Source organism: Amblyomma mixtum, chromosome 3 (assembly GCF_055824585.1).
Source record: "Amblyomma mixtum isolate Tamu chromosome 3, ASM5582458v1, whole genome shotgun sequence".
In the NCBI taxonomy this organism is placed as follows: Eukaryota; Metazoa; Arthropoda; class Arachnida; order Ixodida; family Ixodidae; genus Amblyomma; species Amblyomma mixtum.
The window spans coordinates 404918308-404945440 of NC_143014.1; the positions used below are offsets into that span (position 1 = coordinate 404918308).

At 45.8% G+C, this 27133-nt stretch overlaps 1 protein-coding gene across 7 annotated transcripts in view; it reads right to left on the minus strand.

The window, feature by feature from the left end:
- The window catches only part of LOC149357463 (uncharacterized), a 28554-nt gene extending 8164 nt beyond the window's left edge, over positions 1-20390 (minus strand). For 2 of the 7 annotated variants that reach the window (XM_089584725.1, XM_089584729.1), the window contains exons 1-10: positions 20265-20390; positions 19014-19351; positions 18811-18915; positions 17985-18155; positions 15437-15551; positions 12472-12642; positions 11845-11907; positions 11224-11295; positions 6807-6957; positions 6522-6647 (exon numbers count right to left, since the gene is read on the minus strand). In XM_089584725.1, the coding sequence (XP_089440851.1) occupies positions 18016-18155; positions 18811-18915; positions 19014-19351; positions 20265-20326 (645 nt within the window). In that variant the 5' untranslated portion in view covers positions 20327-20390 and the 3' untranslated portion in view covers positions 6522-6647; positions 6807-6957; positions 11224-11295; ... (2 more) ...; positions 15437-15551; positions 17985-18015. Of the gene's footprint in view, positions 1-4103; positions 4272-5321; positions 5443-6521; positions 6648-6806; positions 6958-11223; positions 11296-11844; positions 11908-12471; positions 12643-15436; positions 15552-17984; positions 18156-18810; positions 18916-19013; positions 19352-20264 lie in introns of those variants that run through there. The other 5 variants (XM_089584728.1, XM_089584730.1, XM_089584732.1 and 2 more) reach the window with 4 other exon arrangements.
- Positions 20391-27133: the final 6743 nt, after the last annotated feature.

A 27133-nucleotide genomic window follows, 5' to 3' on the forward strand; every position in this document is an offset into this window, starting at 1 on the left:
TATCGCGAACCGTGCTTGGCAACCTCGGTTTAGGTCATTAACCGAGAAGGTGGCGGCATCTATAGACAGAATGTGCCCGTAGGTGTCAGAGCGAGAAGTGCACGAGGTGGCCCGCTTCAAGAACATACTTTCCTTTGTACAAAATCATGTTTCAAGAGCAACTAATCAAAATAGGCAGTGTGTATAGTATCGTGCAATGACACTTTTATGCAGAGTTCGATCTCGTCCGAAGGTGCAGTAATAGTGCAATGCAGCAACGTCCCACGGCACTCAAGCTAATCATTTTACCACATTTAAACTGAAAAATCTGCGGTCCCTGCTGCAGCGTTTAAGTAGGTGACACGTTCGCAACGCTCGCTGCAAGCGCCACCGTCAATGGCGCTCTGGCGTGCTACTCCAAAGTCATCACTAGGCCTAACTTGTTTCGTATCGAAGCCACAGAGGACGGCGCCTTTGAATTGACCAAAGCTATGCTACATTGTCTACTTATGGCACTGCCTAACTGACAACCTCATGGTTTCATATTAAAAGAAACATATATGATTGATTTAAGCGACACCTTAGCAGTGGCGCTGGCGTGCAAGCAGATCGGGCCAGTTGCACTGAAATGGCGGCAGCTGCTACGGCGCTGGGAGCATAAAACTACCTTGTATTGCAAATTATTACTCCTACCAGCAACTCGGTACAGGTCAGCAGTCCTCAAGGAGGACTCTGATTCATTTTTGGCATTCCCGTAACCCAGGGCTTATCACTGTGTTCGTTGCAGCGCAACTCAGAATGGTGGCGAGCCTTGTGACGACAACGAATCATGATTCGAGATAACTGCAGTCAAGTTTGGTATCTGTGTTTAGACTGCCTGTGTGACTGTAGGTCAAGCAACACCAACATTTCAGCATCAGCAAAATTTCAACAAACAAAAAAAATGGTGGCTAACAGAGCAAGATGGTCATATGCACGTGCCATCTGTGAAGTACGATCGTTGGCTAGACGTGGCACATAAAATGCAGCAGCAAGTTCAAAGTGCATCATTATGCGGGGAATAAATTGGCAAAATTCAGAGGTGTGATCATTACACGATTGCAATCATTATGAGATTAACACTTAAGTGGCCCGCACAAATCTCAGCATAACAGTGCAATGCACTTCAAAAAAGTATGATAAGATTGTGAGTGTACCACTACAGCCAAATGCTGAAGGCAACATGCAGCAGGTAATGTCCAAATTTATAAGCGCGATTAGTAGTTGTCTGAGCCAGGCCTAAATGACATTAAAAAGGGTAGACAAAATAAAATAGAACTGTTGGTCGACTTCATTCTGTTGTAATACTGAAAACATCTCAGTACCCATGTCCAACATTCTTGGGAAACAATTATGAAAGTTGAAAGATTTTAATATACTATTCTGGAAACATTAAAGAGCGCTTGCAGAAGAATGCAAAGGCATCACGTTGGGCCCGATGTCACTGCATTATGAACTCCATTTTTGGCCCCAGTCTTCCTCAGCCAGGAGGCACAGCTGCAGTGATGAGTAATTGAAGGAGTCCTCCAAATAGCCAATGCAGAAAAAGCAAACACTGTTCCTAAATAAGCTTGCATGAAAGAACGTTTCATCAACCTCCTTAGTTCGAAAACCTGCTTGAATTAGTTGCGTTGTCATTGCCACCTGCCACTTACAGGGGTACATATTTTAAAAAATACTATCACTATTATTATATAGGTTTTAACATGGGCAATAAAAAAGGTTTTAGCGGAGGGCTCCGGATTAATTTAGACCACCTCGGAATCTTTACCGTGCAATGACATTTCACACCGCAGGCCGTCTTTGGGTTTCACCTCTATGGAAATGCAGCCAGTGCGGCCTTGATTGCCTGCCACCTCCATGCACTCAGAAGCAGAGCACCACAACCATAGCCACCATGGTTTTTGTTTGTGGCAGTTTAGAGTGCCAAAGGAAAGTGGGCTATGAAGGACACCATAGTGAAGGGCTCAGGAAATTTTGACTACCTGGGGTTCTTTAACATGCACTGACATTGCACGGTACACAGGCCTCTAGAATTTCGCCTTCATTGAAATTCGACTGTTGTGGCCAGGATTGAACCCCCGTCATTTGGGTCAACACCCAAGCGCCCTATCCAGTGACAACCGTGGCGGCCGTACCTAAGGCAACGAACGTACTGAGCACTGCATTCTCGAAGGAAAAACGTTTAAGAATGTAGTACTACTGCAAGAACGTAGCTTCAATGCCGCCTTTGCACACAGCCTAGAATAAACATAGTATGCACGACTACGCATATGCAAATTAAACACTGCGACACTAAATCTCAAGTAATTTTTTCTTCATAAAGGCCAATGAAATTTTACGACCAATGGCATTCTTGATAAACTGTTCAAGGTGGCAATCAACCATGGACACTACCAGTACTATAGCTGCATTTAAAAAATCAGAAAGCACCAGCAAACAATGCAGCAGAGAAGAGTGATTTCCTCTCCATCATCGGCAGAAGATCAGAAAGGGCACATTCAACACACATTTAAACTATACCACCATCAGGGGTACACCTCTTTAAGGGTCCCAGTCTTACATCTTGCTTAACGAACGGCTGGTTATGAAGCACGTTTTCAGCTACCTGTTCACCCACTAAATTTCCAGAAAGGAAAAATACAAAACTATTATTTCACAATTGCCATTGCTCTCTTCCCTGAAAATGCTATGTATGATAACTCCCACGCATTTCAGCAATTTCAAACAATCCACCACTGGTTGGAAAATGGAGTGTCAGTGAGTGGCATCATGCAGATTGCTGGCTCCACTGTAGAAGCCAATGCTGCAAGCTTTAAACTGATTGCTCCGGGACGATTTACTGAAGCTAAGGTGTTGCTGAGATCCTGGCATGGTAACAAATCATGTTTAATCCTACGAGATACATGTGGCCTAGCACGAATCCAGAAGAATTGATGTGATAAACAAGGCCGTTAATCCAAGAACATTTTTGGAATTTTGCTAAAATATCATAGTTCCCTTGCGGAATAGAAAATGCAGAGTTCAACTGCGATTCTTCTTTCCTTTTCCACTTGCGGCTATAAAGCATCAAACAGATGGGCGCAACTGCAAAAGGGTGATTTTGCAGGAAAAACAAAGGGAGTAAAGCTTTCGTGCACTGCAAAACAGCAAATGCAGGGCGTCAGCTTTGGAAGATTCTAATACCCCCTGAAAGAAACAAACTATAATTAAAAAGCCTATGGTTATATACTGGCCTGCAGTCCCTCGTGACAAAAACATCTGCTGAAAGCACTGTATCCTGTGGAAGTTTGCGCACTACAAGTTCCATTCTTTCGTTACTGCGCCTCACACCCCTGTACTGCCGTTGTTTATGAGGCAGTGTGAAATGTCATCGAAACAAAAGGTCATCGCGCATATGGAATGACCAGACTATTCCAAAGCCTGTCGCGTTACACAGGGCAATTTTCTTTACAATGGTACGCGCAATGTGCATTTGAAGTGCTAACAACGAAGTAATGCACTCCTAAGATTCATAAGGTTCAACATTAATTAGAAGAACCTTTAAAGTAGCCAGCGTGGAGTTCTGCCAAAGTGAGTTGCTTCGCTGTGGATGGCAGGTGAAGCGTAGTGCCTTCATCCTAACTCTCCTAACCATCACTAGGTGTACATAACCCCTAATGCTTTAGGACGCAAGCGCACAGTCTTGCCCAATCACACTGTCCATCATGCTATGGCTATTGAGTTTCTTCAGGTGAAACATTAAGCATTCATGTCAATCACGGTTTGACTTGTGTCGCGCATTCTTTGGCTATGAAGGAAACGCGAAGGAAATAGATCCTGAAGTGCATCTTTCCGCAGAAACGTATGCGTTCAGAATTAGTTTGAGAAGCCACTGCATCAGCGTCCACACCACGTGCCCCTAACAGAGCCCTTCAGCTTGCTCGTCATATTTCAATACTCAGAAATCCAAGAAACGGACCGTTGAACTTGCATTTTGTTTCCAGTGAGAAAAACGTGTAAACAGAGTAAGAGTGGACACCACGGACATCGCAATGCTGCTGCTTTGCCTTGCTGCTGAGGTGGAGATAATCACGTCATCTCACCTGGAAGGCCTTCCAGCACGCTTGGCAGAAAGACGTGCTGCCTCTACGTGACGACTGCAAGCCAGACAAAATGCTCCATTTTCGGGACGTGGCGACAACTCTTCAGATTAGAAAACGTGAGATGACCATCAGGCCGCCCTCTCTACTGGCCGCCACCACGTGTCCTTCCTGCACCACGAGTCGCATCCAGATCTCAGCTGCAGCATACACACCAGGGCACACATACACTGCAGAAAATCTATTTCTTCGGACCATATACTCCGCAGCTGGATTTCGAGTACGTGAAAGACAGCACTTTTGGAAGAAGTTATTTCAAGCGCCTCTTATAGCCCCCAGGCATGAGACAAAAACCTGACAGCAGAAGCAGCTGAAGCAGCCTAAGGTTACTGCGACCACGCTATGGGGATTTCTTGTCCAGATGGCAGTAATAACTGTGTGACAGCTTCACTGAACAAAGTGGTGCATAACCAGAAAATGTGCCCAGTTGTCACACGTCACTTTTTCTGCAGGTAAAATCAATGGAGGCGCCCTGGGAGATCAGAATGGTTGCTATTACACTGTAAAAATATATACGCGAAATACACGTCGTTCCCAAACAACATAAGCGAATTCATATTATTTTCTTCGATTTGGATTTTTCATACAAGCACTAACTGCCAGCCTCCAGACCAGTGGCCTAGCTCAAACACACGGGCAGCTGGCTGCAAGTAGGCCGCAGAGCTGTGGCCTGCTTCAGCCAGCCCTTCAGTTTCACTTTTATTCACAAAGCTCGTTCACCATCGCACTTCTTTTCAAACTAAAATCGGCCAATCAGCTACGTCCACAGACAATACTGATCCTTTGTTGACAGAAATATGTGAGGGTCCCTTAATTTATGTTACCTTCAGATAGATGTCAGGTGCCTTCAAGAGTGCACAAGGAGCGAGGAACATGGCAACCATCTATCTCCCCTTCACCCTCCTAAACTGGCAAATGAATCAGCCCACCAAGACATGGGAACAGAGGGAGAAAAGCCCACCTCCTTTCCGTTCCTGTGTAGCCTTCGCTGCAGATCCACTCAAGTGCAGTAACTTCCTACTTTTCTATTTATTCCGTACCATCAGGCACTAACTTCAATATTGCAAAGGGCGAAAGCATTGAGGTGGTAATAAAAGGCATGGAGAATGCACATCACAGTGGCCATGGCACAGGTAATCTATAAGCTGACCCATTACCTACCTTCCCCAATGCACAAACCATCCTTATGCAGGTAGAATAGAAGAGCTCCTGAGTTTATTTTCTTTTTCTGGGAGGGGAGGGGAGCGGTGCCTGCTGCCGTTGTTAAGTTCTCGCCTCCTTACTGAAAGCAAGACAAAGGAGAGTTATCTACCATTAAATTGTTCCTGCTCGAGCAAGCCACGGACTTCCATTGTGCCAGCAATGCTATGAAAGCTTTGTCCTGCTTCATTCGGAAACCCCACTCTTACCCACATGTACGTTTCCCCATTTTAATAGACACTAACTTCAATATTGTAGAGGGCGAAAACATTGAGCTGGTAATAAAAGGCATGGAGAATGCACATAGCAGTGGCCATGGCACAGGTAATCTATAAACTGACCCATTACGTACCTTCCCCAATGCGAAACGGTAAAACGGTGGCTAGAAATACCAGCAAAACCAAGGTGGGAAAGCCTACAAGCAAGAAGGGTTGCACGTTTAGCTGGTGATTATTTTATACCAGCTTTAACAACTGGATATCAAGGAATTCCAGGGGAGTGTTAAGGCATGTAGAGTGAAGACAAAATTAAGCTGGCCACCGCCTTTGCTTGTTTCCTTCAGTCCTTTCAGTGTGTGCAGATAATCGCAACGCCATACAAGCGTACAAGTGTGGGTGCTATGTATATTTACTTCTAGGTTGCAGCTAAGATATCTACTGCCATTTTTACATTATGAACCATCAGTGTACCGAACTAATACACAATTGCCCTGAGGTTCAATATATCCAGATTTGACTACAGATTTGAATACAAAATTGATGCAAAAGGCATTGCGAGCAGTGGCGATTGCTACCTAACATGAGCAACCGAGCTGCGGCAGACAGGAACCAATGGACATGAATAAGGATGCAAGGACAATTAGAGAGGGCAGCGATAGTGAGAAAGCACATGAGAGAGCTCTGAGGACTGTTTGATATTTAGAAAAAAATAAAGGTGAACATTTTTTCACCGAACACACGCGCATGTCTAGGCACTCTCCTAATGACAACCGCACACAAACGACTACTGCACATATCTACAACACCAAAGAAGCACTGTATACACAAAGCTGCGTGCATGTTGTGTCCTTTCCCTAACTGACCATGCATGCGGCTCAACAAACAGGATTTCTGCCTTTGCAAGGAAAAACAATGGAGCTTGCGGTATCAGACAAGGACTGCATCTGGTTCCAGTTCTAGTTCAGTTACAAGTTAGCAGAAAAAATTATCTTCATTTCCGTTCCGGTTGAGATACGGCTTTGCTTCTGGTTTTCAGTTCAGTTCCGGCTTCGGTTGGAGTTCCTCCTTGCTGGTACCAAATAGAAAAAAAATAAATAAATCTCCTGACCTGCACCTTCTTCGACACTTATTGCTTAGTAAACGTTAGGGAGGCATGCAGCAGCAGTAAAAGCTCCAAAGTTACTCAATTCCGAATCCAAGAGAAAGCTGGACTGCAGCTGGGACATACCATTCGATGGCTCAAGCGAACCCTACATTCCGATGAGTAGCTTCATTGCCCTTGAAGCACAGCATGCCTCTAGTGGAATAGGTTGGAGACTGCCGCAATCCACGCTGGTTTTGCGTATTGTTTCCCATCAACTTCAATGTCGGAGGCCATCCTGCAGCAAGAAGAAACCAATGTAAATGAAGGCATGCAAAGGATTTCGTGTGAAGACCATGCACCGTAATAATTGGATTTCAAGATCATCTTACACCGACTTGAGAATGAAATTCACATCCTAGAGAATAACGCAACCTGTGTAAACGCAAAAGAGCTGCACTGATCGACGTATACACGTAATAAGACATTTATTCAAAATAATATTATTGCTAAAATTTGGATGCACACTGGAATAGATTTAATTTAGTGATTTTGAGCATGCAAATTGCATGGAGCAACCTTAAATATCAACAAGCCCAGCCTAACTTCCAATACATTTTCATCGCTAAATGATAGCTCCACAACTTCTCAAAAATTTTCACAAACGGAAGTAGAAACAACTCACTGTAGAAGAGTTATCGTCCCCATCATCGGTTGAATGAACATCAAAAAAAAAATTGGAGAAAACACTTAAGCTTTGCTCTAAGCATACGACACGATAGAGCTAATGAGTTAATGCCCATATATAAGGAATTGGTCATTCTGAACTTTACATTCATAGGTCTCTGGGAGTCCTCACACCACTCATTGTGCCATGATGCAGTGGTTAATGGATGCACCACTGCCCTCCAATGGCAGGTGCTGCCATCGGTGAATCTTTTGCGAGCCAAGTTGCTCTTCCTGTGCAATCTTTCACGATTAACCATTAACTTAGCTGCCACTTGCCAGGGCAATTAGTTTGCTCACAATTCGGTGGGCAGCTTGTGATGACACCACAAGGTCACGTGACCCAGGTAGCCCACCTAGGCTGCTTTTGTGAGGCTGGCTGCCTATTTACCACACCACCCTATTTATCGATCCACGCCGACGACGCCCGAATTTCTGCACAGCAGAAGCCTTAATGCTATCGCGTTTTATCAAATCTGGACATGGCTCCGAATCTCGACTGTAATCAGCTGCACATCCTTATTTATGCCACTGTGAAATAGGCAACACTGTCACTGGAGGACTCCTCTTTAGACAACCAACGGCCTGACAATCCAATTGAAAACTAGCTGCGCTGAAGAAGCCTGAACATTATGCAACTACAAAACAATCCTTGAAGGAAGCCTCATTAAAGCAGAACTCGGTGGAGACCAAGACTCGCTTACAGAGGTTCACATAGTATGAGAAGCACCGTATTTACTCGCACAATGATCGCACTTTTTTTTTAAATTGACGCAAATTCAGGGACGCGATCATTATGTGGGGGAAAATTTTCTACAAAAAATTTTTGAGCACCGAAAACGCAAACAAGTTGCAGGTCAGACCCTTGTCACACGAGCATGCTTAACTGTGATTTTTGCTAAATACTGTATATGCTACCAAAGGTAGCAGAGTTGCACGTAGGTCCACCATCTTGCCTGTCAAGCAACCGAAGTTATTCGGTGAAGCTGCACTCCGTTTCTGCAGGCGACATGCATAGTGCATCACCGATCAACTGCGGGTGCTTTTCCAAGGTTTGTAGGCCACTTTTTCGCTTAATCACAGACAGAGCATCGAAACAACTGACAGCGCAACACATTCAAGTAATATAGGAAAGAAAAAAAAGAGCTGCTCTTTCTAGTGCTGTGCGTGAGCTGCAGCAGCAGGCGATTTACACAGCTGCCTTCCCCGAACTCTTTACTTGTAACTTAACAACACTCAGTATTTTAGATACACCGTACAAATGCAGCATTCATCTTTGCGGCAACATTTATTCACCGGAACTGCGTCAAAAAAACAGTTTATACCCCCTTTATTGAATCCAAAACTCCTACAAAAAGTTACAAGCCAGAACTATAAAAAATACAGTATAAAATTCAGAATACAGTTTACTCAAAACTGGATGAATGTTAACATCTGAAACAAACAATCAGATGCCTAAACATGTTTTCCATCGCTTGAAAGTTGTTTTTCATTGAGGTTTTATGCCAACAAAGATAAATACGCACTGCAGAGCTCTATTTTAGTGCTTAAACAGTGTAAACGAAAAAGTGCACAGCCGCAAGTCTAGCCTGTTTTCAGTAAAGAAATCTCAATCAAACTTTTAGCAAAAAAAATGTTAATAAAGTGCCTGTACTTGAACAAGACATGCTCATTGTGCAACATAACCAGATTTTTTATCTAGTAAGCTGTACCTAGTTCATGCTCTGTTTCAGATAGAAAACTGCACTAAATATGAGGTCTACACCAAATTATATGTAGCAGCTCTCAATATCCAGGTTCTCCGAGATCATATCACTTATGAATCAGCGATCAACTGCCAATGGTATTGAAACTCGCGTACACCTTTAGATTTCCTCCGGACCCGTACCATCGACCTTCCAGAAGGCACAGGGTATCACAGCCACACTTTCAGGAAAGCTGTTTCGTTGGGTGCCTTTACACTCTGGTGACTCGAAATGTAACCTTTAAGAGTGGCGAACTGCGGTTCATTTCTCAAAAGGGAGTTGTAGGTGTACTACGTAATAAAGCAAAAAACCAGTTAAATGCTTATATTTTACATCACAGCACATTCACTCTCTTCTGTATGCTTTAACCTAGTGGTGATCTACAATGTTGGTTTGTTGGTTTATGGCGTTTAACGTCCCGAAGCAACTCACACTAGGACAGATGCCGTAGTGAAGGGCTCCAGAAATTTTCACCACCTGGGGTTCTTTAACGTGCACCGACATCGCCCAGTACATGGGCCTCTAGAATTTAGCCTCCATCGAAATTCGACCGCCGCGGCCAGGATCGAACACACGTGTTTCGGGTCAGCAGCCGAGCACCATAACTACTGAGCCATCACAGCCGGTGTGTCGACATCCCGAGCCGTGCATTATTAGGAAAAGAATATGAACTATCTTTTCTATAAAAGTTTGTGAAAAGGCAGTGGCGTGCATTTCATGCAAAAAACTGGCAATTCCAGCGACGTTTGCATAAATCTAACAGCTCACACACATCTGCGAAAATTCAGGAGGCTTGCAGCAGCCTTTTAACTTCCCCCCATGGATGCACAGCCAACAAAAGCACCTTGCTGTGAGTCAAGCAATTCCACCTGAACAATACTTGATGTAAATGGCACTTGAGTGAAAATTGATGTCTCTTAAGGCATCCTTGCCTACAAACCTGTCAGTAATGGTACCAAGATCAACAGCTGCTACTGTGAGGTGTTGCTCTTTAAAAACTGTATAGTTTAATTCCAAAATAACACACAAACCTTGTAGGTGAATGAGAACACCACAGCATTTCATTTCAGGAGAGCAAGCTGCTGGGCTAGTTGCTGAAGCATGTTAAATAGAATTCAGCGCAAAAAAAAGGACAAGGGACAAAGTAAGAGACACAGAGCGGTCGTGAACGTCTCTGTGTCTCTTACTTCGTCTCTTGTCTGTTTTTTTTGCGCCGAATTCTATTTAACAGCATTTCATGACTGCAGACACAGACAATTCACAAAACAAACACTGTGGAAGTATGCTTAGATTTATTTATCACATTATGCCGCGTGGCAACTAAGCATTCAGAAAAGAGAAAAAAAAACATTCGTAGCAACCACCGAAGTCAGCGGCGAATGACGGAGCGGGGAATGACGGTATAGAGTAAAACACTTTGCCACTTTCCGAACGATTGGTGCAGCTGGGAGCTGAGCACCCAGTCATTCTGATGGAACTGTGATGGAATAGCTGCAGCACGAGAGCTACGGATGTGAACAGCACCGAACATAGACAGCGGCTGGACAGTGGAAAGACTTCTAACTTGGCAGGCTGTCAATCCAGTTAGTTGCAGCGGTGGCGTTGGGAATTACAAAAAAGCGTCCCGAAAACGCAAACAAGTTGCAGGCAACTTGGTTAAGTTTGGTATCCACGGTTAAGCACAACCACGTTTAGACCGCCCGTGTGACTGCAGGTCAACCAGCAGCAATGTTTCACCATCAGCAACTTTTCAACCAACCTCAGAACAAAAATGCCGGCTGGCAGAGCAAGATGGTCATCTGCTAATGCCATCTGTGAAGTACGATCATCGGCTAAACTTGGCACATAAATTGCAGCGGCAAGTTCGGGGTGCGATCACTATGCGAGTAAATACAGTACACATATCTAGGGAGCACTTGGCTTTACGCCATTCGGATTAGGAGTGCTGAAATTCAGTAATGAGGTTTTAGGCTGTAGCTGCCCCTTCTAATCCAACTGATGCACCTCCCAGAGGCATGTGCACTGCAGTGTTTTAATAAAACATCACATGCATGCTTCTGAAAGAAAAAACAAATGATTTCATGGATACTCACCCCTGTAGTTCATGATGGAAAAGACGGAGATAGGCCTTCACACCAGTTGAGGGTTTTTCAGTTGCAGGGGAGCTGAAAAGGAAGAAACGAAGAAGTGCATGTTCGAACACAGCCATTAAACTTATCTTGTAGTTGAGGAGTTGCCCACCAAGCTTAAAAGCACTCACAATTTAAAAATCTCTGAGAAAAAGAATCTACCACGTAACTAAGTCAAGCAAGTTTACTCAGCTACTGACCTGGTCAAGAGTGAATGCATAAGCAGCCATTACACACGTGAAAAGAACCACTTTTGATATTGTACAGTTGTAGCAAATTCATTGATAATCATTTACACACTGAAATGCCAGCTGAAAATGACCTCAATTACCTTCTATTTGGTCTAAAGCTGAAAATGCAACTTAGTGTTTGTGGGGTTTCTAGTTGTGGTTTTGTTGCGATTGTGGCTTGTTAAGAAAAGTCAGGTACTGATATCCTACCAAAGTTTTAATAAATGAAGGGCATGGCCTTTCCTTTAGTTCTTGGAAGTTTTTATCGTTAGTGCTGGCAAAGAGACCTTAAATGATTTCGGTGCAACTTTTCATGTCTTCCTCTTCACATCAAAGATCACTCGTAGACACTCACACCGATGGGCGTTGTGCCTCTTCTCGTCTCCCCTTGACGCGACGTAGGTATTCTAGACGACGTCTGCAAAATATTTAGAACACAAAATCCTTAAATTCCTGGCCCGACAGAAAGTGACACACAGATGCACGAAAGACATGTTCCTACAATGAAACCGTTCTGTTGGACAAAAAAAAACATCAAAAAAATATATATATAATGCTGATCCCGAGCGCCCTATCATTAATGTAACTGGTGCCTGCCATGGTGGGCAGTTTGCTCTATCTGATAGGCAGGTTGTGATGACACCGCAATGTCACATGACTCAACTGCCTTTCAGGTTCCTCTCCGGGCGCCACCTGTCAGAGTCATGCTCGTTATTTTTTTGCTCACAATGCTGATGCCACTTTAATGTTATTAGTTGAAAATATCATAAATGATAGGATCCATTATACAATAACTGATATGAAATTTAAAGCAAGGTGCTCACATTGGTAGGACTGCACCAATGTGCCGTTCCCAAGAATAGGATAGCAAGCTCATGGAAGCGCCATACATGTCACTTCCACTATCAACTGAGGAGGACATCCTCTTCTCTATGGGCATGTGCAGCACCATAGCAGTGAAAGTTAGCGCAGTGTACATTACGTGGTAGTCCAGCATTGAGGACACGGGACTGTGCAACCTGGTTCTGGAAAACCTGCGACAGGCCGGGCATCGGTCCAGGAGAATGCCGCAATGTTTCTCTTGGGAAGCAAGGACTTCATGGCTTGTGCACAGACTGGATCTAGGAAGATGGCACCGTTCTGGCTTCCAACTCTGCACATGGAAAAGCAACAATCCTTTGAGGAACCATTCGTGCTAACCGGGGCAGACTCCCCAAGCCGTCTTTGTGTCTGGTTACTAAACAAAACCAGCACATTACAAATCAAAGCAAATGATAAGTAGCACCCCTACTCAAGAATGTCCTAATAAAGCCTATATTAAGCCCTAAGCCACCGCATGCTCTTTGATCATGGTAGTTGTCATGCCTAGGTAATGAAGCCTGCCTTGCTCCCTCCCCACAGCAAAGAAGTTTGCATAAGCAATCAAATTTTGTTCTTTATTCATTTGCGCCACAGACTTGATGCTTACCTCTACTATTTGACTGGCTGATGACAAAATAGATGCACCACTGAATTTGGAAAAATGGAAATAAGGTAAAGCTAGATCCGCATGCAGACCAAAGTGCGTATTCCAGATCAAGCTCGGCACATGGAGGACAGTTCGTGTGAAGCTCGAATTTCTCTTACGCAATGAACTGCTCAAGCCCAGCTGAAGGTCGACAAAAGCCACCAAAATAAAGGATCATGGGAATGTTCTTTTATTATTGTTCACCTGTGGTGTTGATCTCGCACACGGTGCTCTGCCACTTGGTGACTGCTGTCCATTCTTCTGCTTTCGGGGCTATTTATGTGTAGTGTAAACTAACCTTCAGGGTGTTCACCAGTGCCACCTCCTTTCATAGCGGCGGACGTAGTCCGTTCTGTATTATCGCGAGCTCCACATGGAACGTGATCAAACGGTGGCATCAAGAATACCAAAGGCTACCTATTGCATAGAAAAGAAAAGCATCACTTATGTTCCTTTCTTTTGGTGATTGTTGGCTTCCTTCATGTATGTCATAACGAGCCTTTTTTTTCCTTTCCCATATCTGCTCAATTGCAGTAGCATGGCTCACAAGCAGAGGAAGGTACGGGCTACCAAAACGCACAGCACAAGCTCAAGCAACTACGTGCACTCGGTAGAAACAAAACTGTCTGAGTGCCAAGGGAGCGTCAGGGTCAGTTCTTATATGCCTTCGGTATAGCACAATAGAATGCACACGAAATTCATATTGAAAGCCATCGTGCTGGCTGAGGCTCAGAAATAAGCCATTAGAGGATATTCCTACAATGTAAATATATATCAGCCTGAACAGGAGCATAAATGGCTGTCTGCTTTAACTTCATCATGAAAGAGTCCCATAAGCAGGAGGAAGGAAAAATGAGATCCCATTTTTTTGCTGTCATGAACCAAGGGGCAAACCATAGCATTCACAATTACTGCTTTTCCAAACAGGAGTACATCGGTTTGGATATTTCTTCAGACCCTGATGGATTTTAGAAACTCCTTTCTTAGCGTCTGCCCACCACCTAGTGGCAGCTGCAGGTTTGCCACACATGCAAGTTGCAGGTGATGACACTGGCTTCCTCGTCGCTGCATGTCCACTTATCGCCTCTGTTCTTGCTGCTTCAGGCAAGTTTGTCATCATACAAGACATCGGGTCGCCTCGTGTACCATTCTGCTGCATAGACTCTGCCTCTAAAGCCACCAAAATGTTCGCGGACCACTTGGTGTTGCTTTGCCTGTGCCGCCAATCCATGAGAGGCCTAGCTCCCTCGGACCAACACAGCTGTGTATGACACGTCGGCCTCGACGCAGCTGCCACCTTACCACCCACTTCTCCATGCATGCTTGCCGTGATGCAAGAGATTCGACACGATCGACCTGGGCACTAGCATACCGCAGTGAACATGCATCGTCTATGCAGCACACAAATAAATGCTGGCAGCTGCCGTCTCCCTATGTTGGCATGGCAGTGTGTGCATGTCGCATCAGTTTCATGTGAACCTGCTGGGATATAAAAGACCATATTATCCATCGTTCTGTATAGGCGTAAGCAGTACTGAACTTTCCTTTGATGTCACTGATCCCCACGCACTAAATGCCACTCCCTCTCCAGTGTGCAGCGACATGCTGTGAACGCCGTAAGGAATTTGGGTGTAACGAGACAAAATGCTTCATCATAGGGACTCGAGGAGACAATTCACATAGCAGTATCAAAATATTTATTCTTGCATGCAGCTGAATAATGTGTATGGCACTAGTCAAGGCTGTTTACGTTAACTACAGCTGGTAGTAAAATCAGTTTCTCATCCGAACGCTAGCTTTTTGAATTTAGTTAATACGTAAATTAATTACCTTCATTCACCTGTATTCTGACGTTCACCAAAACTGCTATTATCATACTGGATAACCTCTTTTTACATAAAAAAAGCCTATTTTAAAAAATTAGTGGTGGGCTTCCCGCAATACCTTGTATACAGACTCAGTCTCCCAGCCCCCCGCTTTCCAGTATCCAAAAGGTATTTAAATTCGCAGCAGGTTAGTGTTAGAACGGGTGGCTTTTTTTATATGGCTTTGATGTCTATGAATATATGACAAGATATACAATTGAAATGCGAACTGCGCAGCCTGCTGTGTCCATCAATTTATGCCAACTGGAAACATCCCTAGCTGATCGCAATGAGCAACAGTAATGATTAAACGGTGGGGGAAAATGTTCACAACCTGACCTCATGTTCCAAGCTGTCACCTGTAGCAACATCGCTGCTTCCAGATAATTAAACGTATTTGTGCAGATGTGTTATTCTACGCTCTCATGCAGAAGTCCAATATTATGCACAGGGCGACAAGAACTAGAACACCCTGCAGGGAAGTGGTATACAAAGAATTCTGTTCATCTGTGCTCCGTGAGCACTGCATGCATGCGTCTGAAAAACTGCGTCCGGTGGACACGCTGTGCATCTACCTTTTTTGTTCTCTGGATGGAGAGTCTGCTGGTCAACGTGGTTACGCAATGCAGGTATTCCACACAGACTGGCAAGTCTTCATTCCCGGTGCACCAAGAGACACAGCCAGGAAGCCTGCAGTGGTAATTACAGACCGCAATTTTTCCCAGTACTGACGAGCAAAGTGTCCGGGAACCAATTTTGGCATGCTAAGTAGAAAGTGTCAATTAGGACTGAGGATGTGACAAGCCTTGCTGACAGCAGCTAAAACCTAACTCACTTAACTAGACACGTTAAATGATTGCTATACATTAACGTTCACCCGAAGCTTAGCTTTAGTGCATTCTCTATTCCCTAAAGCATAAATTGCTTCGTTTCGTTAAGCCGACAATAGTAACCGAAAAATGATAAAATCGTAGCTTCATTGTGCAGGCCTTCCAAACCTACAGAACTGTCTTCTGCCCCCCCCCCCCCCCCCCCCCTCGGTCCCTGTGGCGTTTTGCAGCTAAGCCCACAGTCGCGTGGAGACAAAATGAAAAAACACCGTGTGTTTTGCGATGGCAGCGCAAGTTAAAGGACCCTAATTGGTCGAAATAAATTCCTAGTCGTTCACTACAGCATCTCTCAAAGGCCAGCAGCAGCTGCAGTACATTATATCCCACATAACACTACATGCACTGTCATTCTGCACACCAAAAACCTATACTATTAGGATATTCACTGCGTGCATGTTTAGCGGTATGCTCATTATTTCCCAGTAAAGTTAACACATACATCATATGAGGAAAAAGCCACAGCTCATTCTAGAATAACTTGTAGTTACATTTACACCCCAATGGTAACTGTATTGCGACTTTATGGCACTTTGACAGCAGTATGCAAACAATCAAAATGCTGAATGAGTGCACACGCCTGCTTTTGGCTGAGTCATGAACATTGCTGCCATCCATGGTCATACCCCAGCTTAGTGTTCAACCTGCCTTTTAATGTTGCTCTTGATGTTGAATATTACAATCTGAATATTGCATTGCATATTTTTGGGCAGCTGGCTGTGTCAACAGTACCGTCTGCTGAAGCAGTGAAGGCAAGAAAAATACTACAGTATTTTGTTTTTGGTCTTGGATACTGTTTGATCTTAATGGTGTGTTTTGGTGCAGCTGGCCATGCCAGGAATGCTTTCCCATACAGCAGTAAAGATGGGCAAATACATATACTAAAAAGTTTGAGTTCTTGACCCTGAATGCAAAATTCACTATCAAAACGTGTTCATAATGATGACCACACTAACAATGTCTTTTGAATCACAACTCGAAGAGCCACTCATAAAGGTGACAGAAACAGAGAGGGTGCCTATAGTAGCATGGCAGGGGAGGATTTCCTATGCAAAGCATGAAAGCCTTAAAAAAAAATGTCCAAGAAATCATAACGAAAACAGCGCAAACTTCACAAAAGATGCAGAAAGGGGAGAGGAGAGACAGGCAAGAAATACATGTTTCAAATGGGACTGCCCCTTTTAAGAATGACCCATAAATCCACCCTTGTAGCACTACAACACACCATGTTTCACATCCACATATCTAGTTCGGTGCATACTAATTAATACACGAGTGTACCTTTTCGGACTATTACTAGAAGGGTAGGAGTACCTATAGCGGCTGCAGTATAGGTTTCAGTGTTGTTCATTATTTCAATGCTGTTTGTCATGTTTAACGTGCAGAGCTTCTGTTTAACATGTAGAGCTGCTGCTGTACACTACAATTTCCTGTACTTGGTGAAATACTAGCTTGCAGTGTCATTCACTTCACTTTATTCACCTTTAGGGGGTATTACATAAGGTGTGGGATAATATATGCAGTAACAAGTACAAGTCATTCTCTTTGAATTATAAGTATATTTCATGAGGAATGGCATTAGGCAGGCAGAATTCTTTTACCCTAATTTCTTTGGGGTACTTGCCTGAATCGATAAAAAGAAAGTCAGATATGGGCATAGTCAGCGGTGACGATGAAACAAAACTAGCGATTGCACCGGTGGCGCCATCTCGTTTGTCGACCGTAGAGATTCGGCAAAGGAAGGGGGTGCTTTGCAGAGGATTTGAAGACGCTGCTTCAACTGCTTTATCAATGACCACAAGAAACAGTTTGGCCAAAACTCCCCTCAATCTTTCATGAAAAAGTGTCTTCAAACTTTCCGCAAAAGCAACCCTCACCATTCTCCTTTGACGATTCTCCATGGCTCAAACGAGATGGTACCACCGGTGCAATCGCTGAGAAAACACCTAGTTTTGTTTTGTCGTCACCACACACGATGCGAATATCCAACTTTTTTTTTATCAATTCAGGCAAGTAGCCAAAGCAAATGTAGCATAAGACAATTCTTCTGACCAAATGCCATTTCTGTGCGAAATTTGAGCTCGAAGAACTCGCCACTGTAGCTGAGAAAAGCATTCTACGGAAGCGACACGGATAAAATTCTAATAAAAGAATCTTTAGGAAGCATTTAATATTTAAGCGAAAGAGCACATCGATCGATGCAAAGCATGACGAGTTAATTTTTTTCACTGCCCACCAGTTATGCTCTGCCGCTGTGCCAGCTGTCATCAGTTTTCAAGGCGCATGGACTGGAATCCTCGGAACGAGTCGACAACTGTTCGATGTGCAGCTGCTGCTTTCATGTCATCTTTGATGCACAGTAAATGGCTCAATGGCAACGAAGCCTGGTGCTGTTGTCCAAATGAAACTGTCCAAAAAATGTGTCATCAGCACAGCTGCCATAGTAATCATATATCCCAAATTGCCTTTAGAACAAAGGCCTACTGAGTGAAGGAGGTTAGAGACCTTTAAGCTGAATGCCTTTTAAAGGATTTAAGGAATGCCTTTTAAAGACCTTTAGGGTAAACGCATTTGACAAAGGCCTGCACCCTAAATGCTTTCGACATAAAGGCCCTTACCTAAGCACCTTCAACCTAATGCCTGCAACCTAAACACGTGCACTGTAAAGATCATCAACCTAAAGGCCTCTAATCTAAATGCATGCACTATGAAGGTCTTCAACCTAAATACCTAACTGTCTTCAGATACCTCTAAGACATCAAAACTACTTACTAACAAATATGGTTAACTAGCAGCCCACAATGAGAGAGAATGCTTTTGAATTCACAGCATGTAGTCTTAAGTGCCCTCATTAATTTGCACTTTAAATTCTAGTTATTAAAGTGATGCTTTGTTAAAATCTACCTGTGGCTTCCAGTGACTGCACTGGTGTAAATTCATTCATTCTGGCACTGAGCCCATTACTGCAGAAAGCTCGAAAACTGGAAGCTGTATCAATGTGTCTAGCACTGAAGAATACTCAAAGCATAAAGGCTCAAAAGAAAAAATCAGCCCCTTCTCACCATCGAATGCCCTCCAGCAGCTGGTAGTCTCTGCGTCGATCAGCCGCTGTCCCGATGCCGAGGCAGGAATGCCCCGTCTTGCGAAGGGGACCTCCAAGGTAGTTTCTGATGGGTGATTTAAGAATGTGCATTAACATCACCGAAAATGCTACACATGACTATTTTCATGCTGCAGAAATCCAAGTAAAAAATGGAGTTCCTACCATTTACGAAGGCAAAGCTGTCGGCGCGGTCGCCACGTCTGAGCACGTTACGGCACGCCGGGACGGCGGCCTGAAGACATACTATACTGCCAGTGGAAGTATTTGTGGCGAGCACAACCCGGAAAATTCGCCGAGTGCTCCGGCGAGACAGCGAAAACAGCAGCAGCCGGGTCGAGCCGACGGCGCTGAGGCGGCCGGTTGCATCCCTTCCTGACGGGGAGGCCGACCCCCTCGCTCTCGGCGTCGCCATCGCTACCCGGTCGGGGGGGGGGGGGGGGAACGCCAGTCCGTTGGCCGCCATCTTGACGCCGGGCGGGGAAGGAGACCGCCATCTTGAACTGAAACAGGACAGAAAAGACCGCCATCTTGCAATGAAGCCAGGCAGGGAAGGAGACCGCCATCTTGAACTGGAACAGGAAAGGAAAGACCGCCATTTTGAAATTCTCGCAGAGGACGAGACCCTCTTGTGTCTGACGACGCTGTGAGACGGGGTCTACTAGAACGCATAGCTGCTGCATTATTTTATCGGTGTGTTCCTCTTCCTGAGCAATCTCCATTGCCTGCTTGATCGTAACATTCTCGACGAGTTAAATGAACCGGCGACGAAATTATGTGACTGCAAGCTGCAAAGGATTTGATCTTGCACCATGATGTCGGTAGCGGCCAAACTTGAACGATTTGGAGCCGTTGGACATCGCGAATGTATTCGGCAGTTCGCTCAGCAGGTCTCTGCACACTGCGTTTGAAATGAACGCGGCTGAAATATTCGCTTTGTTCTTCTTGAAAGTGCATGTCTAGCATTTGAAGGGCCGCTTTGTATACGTCCGGTGCCTCAGAGTCACCTGTCCCTATGTCGGTTCTATCCTGCGTCTCTTTCTCGATGAAGCTCTAGTAGACATTGATGCCTTCTTCCCACAGCGCGTTGAGCAGAAGCGCTTTCTTGTGGTCCGGCGTTGCGGTCTTGGCGGCGGCGTCGTAGGGCCTGGAAAACACGTCGCCATTTGAGCCAAAGAATAGCCGGGGCATGACCAGAAGGGTGCCGGAGGTATTGCCAAGTTCATCTTGCACAAGGAGCAAGCGGAACGAGGTGGTCAGGACAGCCGTGCAGAAGGCGCCGCAGTAGCGTCGATAGGTCACGCAGACGACGTTCAATTCACGTCAAAAAACAGCCAAGTGCAAAAATGCTGCGTGAAAGTAGGTCAGCAGAAGTAGTAGACGTAGCAGAGAAGTAAGTAAAATTTTCTCACTCACGTATAGGCATGATGCATGTGGATGGATCCTCGTCGCCAAAATGTGTCGGGCGCGGCCGCCATGCCGGAACACGTTAGGGCACGCCGGGACGGCAGCCTCTATAAAGACATCGACGCTAACGCTGAACGACGTTGAGAGAGTCACCGTTTATTCAGAGCGCGGCGAGTTAAATAGACTGAGCGACGCCAATACAGCGCCCCCATGGGGTGAGCATTCTGTGGTCCCGAAAGCGAAACCAAGTTAAAACACTAATAGCTTTTGGATCGAGAAACGGGCGTCGAGTTAGATGAACAGCAAATTTTAAGGCGGAAGCCTTTAATGCCTGATCGTTGTAAGCAAGAGTTGTTGACAGAAATATCACGCTTTTCAATTGGTCGAAGTGGTCGTGACGTCACAATGCGCGAATTTCGAATGCGGCCAATTGAACTTTGGTTAGTAACCATGTTAAGGGCGAATTACAAACATCTCCCTTAGAATCCTTAACGCAACCAAATTCTCACCAAATTATTCCGAATTGATATGGGTCCCAGCCCATTCGGGGAATCCGGGGAACGAGGCAGCCCACAATAAAGCCCGAGGTTTCGTCGACCGGGCAGTGGATGAGTCTGGCTCCCTGAATTTCACGAAGGACTCCATGATCACATATCATGATCTCACCAATCATTTTAAATTAGAGAGGAGAATTTTCCCCCCTCCAGACAAAAGACTTACTAAAGAACAAGAGGTTACGTGGCGTCGTCTACAGACGAGATCGATACGCACCCCATCACTCCTCGCGCACATTTATCCAGATCTTTACAGCCAAAACTGCAAACACTGTGGCCAACGTGCTACCTACGATCACATCCTGTGGGACTGCAAAATAGAGCCACCTCCGGGTGATCTAGTTACAGCTCCTTCTCTCGAGCGGTGGGAGACCGTGCTGGCTAGCTCTGACCCCAGAACGCAAGTTTTGGCGGTGGAGTGGGCTGACAAAGTCGTCGAGGGCTATGTACTCTCGACCACTTAACGCGACCTCTTACCAAGCTCTTCCCGGCGAATAAAATGTTTTACAATCAATTTAGTAACCATGCAACCAATTACAGGGATGGTGTAGTGATGTTCCAAGTAAAATAAATAAATAAATAAAAGCGAGTAGGAAATTGGTCGAGTTGGGGAATCGACCCAGGCACTCCGGAGTGCGAGATGAGCACGCTAACCTATCCGCCGTGGCAACTCGATGGTTTGGAATGAACAAAAAAGGCGCGTCTAGTGAATACTGTGTTTTCGATCACTCCCATCTTTCTCCCTTCCCTGGCAGAAAAATTAAAAAGAAAGAAAACAGAACAACAAGAAATTGAAAAGGAAAAATTAAAGGAATAAAAACTAAGAAAAATAAAAATGTTGAAAAATAAATAAATATTTATAAAGCACAAAATTAAAGAAATGAATGCAAACCAGTGCGCAAGGAAAGGCTCTCGCCTTGCAGCACTTCAGAGAGCAAAAGTGCCCTCTGAATTTTTTGTCTCGTGCTTCAAAGTTTTGCTATAGGTGCCAAAGTTCAGCCACAGCTTTTCGCCTCTCCTTCCCCGCTGTGCTTTCCAAGCCTTCGACAGGCAAATAAATGTGGCCACGGTGTCCTGACTTTGCACGCACAGCATTGATGCCGCCTGACTGGCGACCTCAATACCACGCGTCCAAAGAACGATATGTTAAACAGCAGCACACACACTATATTATTCAAGTTCACTATAACACATATGCACGTCACTAAACTGGTTGCGTTCTAGTTATCTGTCCCTGCCAGTCTAGCTGGGGTGAAATTTCCGACCTACATCTTGACACCTACACGCAAGATGCAGCGTTCGCCAGCGGCGTTCGCAGGCCCCGAGGCACCGCTTGCGACGCGTAGCGCACTCACCGAAGCTGGGGCTGGTCGAATGCAGCCATGGAACGAACACGTGGAAACAGAGCCGAGCGGCGACCTTCACGGCAGCTGGTTGTCGTCCCCAAGGAACGAGCGGAGACCCTTCCAGAGCGTAGCTGTTGGCTGGCCGACAGATCCAATGTGCCACAGCGACGCAGTTACGTCCACGTCACTGTTCGATCAGCGCCTTTCTACACTGCTGCGCTGTTTGCACGTGGCGGCGCTTCTTCGCAGTCGCCTTTTCTTTCTGCTTTTAGTTGTGGACTTACCCGAATCCGAATCCAGTGCGCCTGCTTCTCGATATTCACTATTCTAGTTGACTATAATATTCACATTTGGCTGGTGGCGCCAAGTTGCCTCACTGATCACCGTCAGTGAGACCAGCGCCTCCTTGATTTTTTACAACTCGAGCCGCATCACCCGCTTCGTAATGTGAGCCGTCGGTACGCCTCATTTCAGTTAGTTGCCGCGCTGCGGCGCTCCCCACTGCTTGCGTCATGCTTGCGAATTAGATACAAGCCATCGGGTCGCCCCGCGCAGCACTCTGCTGCACAGACTCTGCTTCTGAAGCCACCAACGTGTTCGCGGACCACTTGATGTTGCTTTGACTGGCGGCAGCCAGTGCGCGAGAGGCCTAGATCCCTCGGACCAACACAGCGGTGTGTTCGGCCTCGACGCAGCTGAAACCTTACCGGCTACTTCTCTATGCATGCTTGCTGTGATACAAGAGGCTCGACACGATCGACCTGGAGCACACCGCATTGAACATGCATCATCTGCGCAGCACACAAATGCTCCCAGCTGCCGTCTACCCATGTCGACATGGCAGTGTGTGTAAGACGCATCGGTTTCACGTGAACCTGCTGGGATATAAACGACAGTATTAATCATCGTTCTGTATAGGGGTAAGCCGTACTGAACTTTCCTTGCACTAAATGCCCATCACCATGCACTAAATCCCCATGCATATAAATGCCCCTCCCTCTCCAGTGTGCAGCGACATGCTATGAAGCCTGTAAAGAATTTGGGTGCAACGAGACGAAATGCTTCATCATCGACTTGAGGAGCCAATTCACATAGCAGTATCAAAAAATTTATTCTTGCATGCGACTGGAAAATGTGCATGGCAGTACAGTCGTGGCTGTTTACAGTAATATGTACAGCTGGTAGTATGAACATTCTTGACGGTATTGGTGAGAGCCACCAAAACAAGGATAAGGGACGAACACACAGGACGAAGCGCTTCGTCCTGTGTGTTCGTCCCTTATCCTTGTTTTGGTGGCTCTCACCAATACCGTCAAGAATGTATTTCCAACTAGCCCCGGTAGCAGATCTTTTGTCTTTAATTTCCAGTATAAAGAGTTTTTGATCCAAACGCTAGCTTTCTGAATTTAGTGAATACGCAAATTAGTTACCTTGATTCACCTGTTCTGTGACGTTCACCAAAACTGCTATTATCATACTGCATAAGCTTTTTTACATAAAAAAGCCTATTTTAAAAAATTAGTGGCGGGCTTCCCCGCAATACCTTGTATATAGATATCTTCAGCCGGGCACTGAAGATAGCGGGTAAGACCCATTAATGAATGTGGGCGATTTCAATGCTCCCAGCCAATTATGGGGCTACAAGAAGGGGGAGGCGCGAGGTAGAAAGCTAGCGCAGCTCACCTCTACGCTATGCATCACCCTCCGGACCAACCCAGCGAATCCCACAAGAATTGGAAACTCTGTGACTCGGGACACGTGTCCTGATCTCACACTTTCCAAACACATCCAACACGTGGAATGGAACACAGAAGACACACTAGACACCACTGCATCATTAACTCACTAATTCACACGCGGCCCCTCAAAAGCCGCTCAAACAAGCTCGACTTCCAGATTGGCAGGCCTTCAGAAAGTCCCTGCCCTCAGCCAGCCTGATTAAAGATGGATACGAGCGGTGGGCCCAAATACTGATGACAACACTCAAGAAACACGAAACGCAGATACAGACCAACTAGGACTGTCCGGAGGTGGACAACCATCTACTCCACATCCGGGAAGCCCGCCGCAGTCACACCAAACGTTGGAAAAGACAGAATCATAACGGAACACTCAAGAACAAGGCCAGGTTAAGAAAAATAGTGGCCCTGGGCTAATGCGCATGACACGCCCCCTCTCCCTTTACCTCCACTGCCCCCCCCCCTGCACCCTGCTACACTACTGGATTATATCCCATGTTTCATTCTAATTCCACCTAATTAAAAAGAGCGAAGTGCAATCGATAAAGGATTCATGCAATAGTAACGCAGTAGCATTAGTTTTACAGCGCACAAAACACAACGCGACTCTTGGAACGCGCGACACGTGTCCGTCTGTGGCCGAAAATATCAGTCCTGGATAAGTGGTGAGCGTGCTCGGCGCTGAGCCGAGTACCCGGGCTCAAACCCAGCCGTGCGGCGGCCATGCTTTGATGGAGGCGAAATGCAAAAAGGGGCCCTTGTGCTGCTCGATTTCAGAGCACGTTAAAGATACCCAGGTGGCCTAAAATATTCCTGAGCGCTCCGCAACGGCACCACTTTTTTTTGGCTGCTGCGGTGGCTCAGTGGTTATGGTGCTCGGCTGCTGACCCGAAAGACGCGGGTTCGATCCGAGCCGTGGCGGTCGAATTTCGATGGAGGTGAAATTGTAGAAGCCCATGTACTGTGTGATGTCATTGCACGTTAAAGAACCCCAGGTGGTCGAAATTTCCGGAGACCTTCATTGAGGCGTCTCTCATAGCCCGAGTTGCTTTGGGACGTTAAACCCCCTTAAACCAATAAACCAACGACACCTCTTTCTCTCCTTTCATTCACGCCATCCTCCGTCCCCTCAAGACAGGTTGAGGTGTCCACCTAGAAATCAGGCAGTTACTGTGCCTTTTATTTCCTCAAAAATTAAATTTCACCTGGCTCTACAAAACCAGTCCCAAAAAAAGAACGAACAAAAGAAATTGCCCCGGCCACGGCGGTCACATTTCGCTGCAGGCGAAATGCTAGAGGCCCGTGCATGATGCGATATCAATGCACTTCGAAGAACTCGAGGGGGGTCGAAATTATCCGTAGCCTTCCACGACGGCGGGCGTCCCGTACAGCCGCACTTGATATGGGACGTTAAAGCCCATAAACCTAAACATAAACCCATTAACGAGTGTTTCGCTTCCTTAGTGGCCGCCAGAGCACAAAGCGAAACTGTGGGACTTCCAAGAAGCTAGCAGAGCCTGATTTGTTTTTCAAATTGGTAAAGCTAAAGAAGAAAAGCCGGAGTTGTGTAAAATAATTCTGACGACCAAATGTCATATCTGTGCGAAATTCGAACTCGAAGTGTAGCTGAGAGAAGCATTCTACTCGCATTCTTCGCCGAATACAGTTTAATCTCCTACGTACACCAGGCAAACTTTATCTGTACCGGCACACTTCCACACCTCAGCGCCCAACTGTCCACACAAATATGCAGCCATAGAACACTGCCTTACACAATGCCACGTAGCCTTCCAGTCCCCCGCCTATCCTTTCCCGCCACCCCCACCGTGGCCCATCTGGCTTGCCTCCTGGGACCTGAACCTGCAACGCGCCCTCGTCACCTTGGCCCAGGACCTATTTAATTAAACGTCTAACATAAAGGCTGTTAATAAAAAGTGCCACACCACACCACCACTGTGCGCGTTTATTTTCTCAACAGTCTGTATATGATACTTGCACAAGTAGGCGTCGCTCCAAATACCGCTGCGCATTTTAGTTTCGTTTTTGCCTACCCTGCTGTAATCATACTTGTGACACTAAAGCGTTGCATTTCCTTATATTTGTAAGCCATGCAGAGGGCGCAAAGCAAGTACCTTTTACATCTAGCACCGCATTGCATATTAGCGGATATATGTGTTGTTTTAAAAATTAATTAGTAGATTTTTAGCGGGTTATGAAGCAGTTCCAGCAGAATTCTTGGCAGCGAGGCGGAAGTCTAGCCTGTTATGCCGACGCCAGGATTCTCAAACACACTACACCTTCAGACGCCACTGGACGGGGAGGATTGACAGAAAACCACGAAAACGTTTCCTCAATCCGTAAGCAAACGCATATGTCGCTTCATAAGAAAGGGGGCCCCCTTGGGGTGGCGGGGGATTCCTGCTTTTGCAGCTCGACAAGCTCCCTCAAACTGATTAGGCTAAACGAAGTTACATGAGGTCGGGTCCCATCTCATTGTTCTGGTTTTCTCGCTTCATACGTGTCGCTCAAAGTTGCATTGCCCGTGGTTCCATATAGTAAGCAAGTTAGAATGAATGGGCCCGTTCTCGTGTTGTCGGAGGTGAGGCCCTGGGCTGCAGCCTCCTTAGACCCCCCCTTAATCCAGCGCTGCTCAAGAAGCGCATCCTCGATCTCAATCACAAAGCAGCTCAGTATGCCTCCCAGCTTGCTGACGCCAACTGATAGATCACTGTAACACGGCTGCCAGAAAGAACACTTCTAGGCTTTCCCGCAACCTTATAGACCCCGCGGAGACCCGGGGCGAAACACAGCGCCACTTACAACGATCTCTTCGTAATTTCAAGGGCAGCACAACACAACTCGCACAGACACTCGGGGACAAGTATCTCTGCTGCAAACAGTAGCGCGTGGTTATGAGTATCTTTACGCAGGCAAAGATAATCCTGAGTTGTACCAACCATTACAACTCTTTGATCTCAAGGCAGCCCTGGCTAAAATGAGAAGAGGCACTACGCCTGGGCGGGACAAGGTCACAGTCAAGCTGCTGGCCAATCTCTTTGACTTGGCGTATGAGGCGCTTCTGGAATACATGAACACTATATGGAAGGGCGAAACCCCGCTCCCCCTTGACTTGAAAACAGCTCTAGTAACTTTCATACCCAAGGCGGGAAAGGAAACGAACACAGACAACTTGAGGCCTATCTCGCTCACCTCATGTGTGGGCAAGCTGATGGAGACCA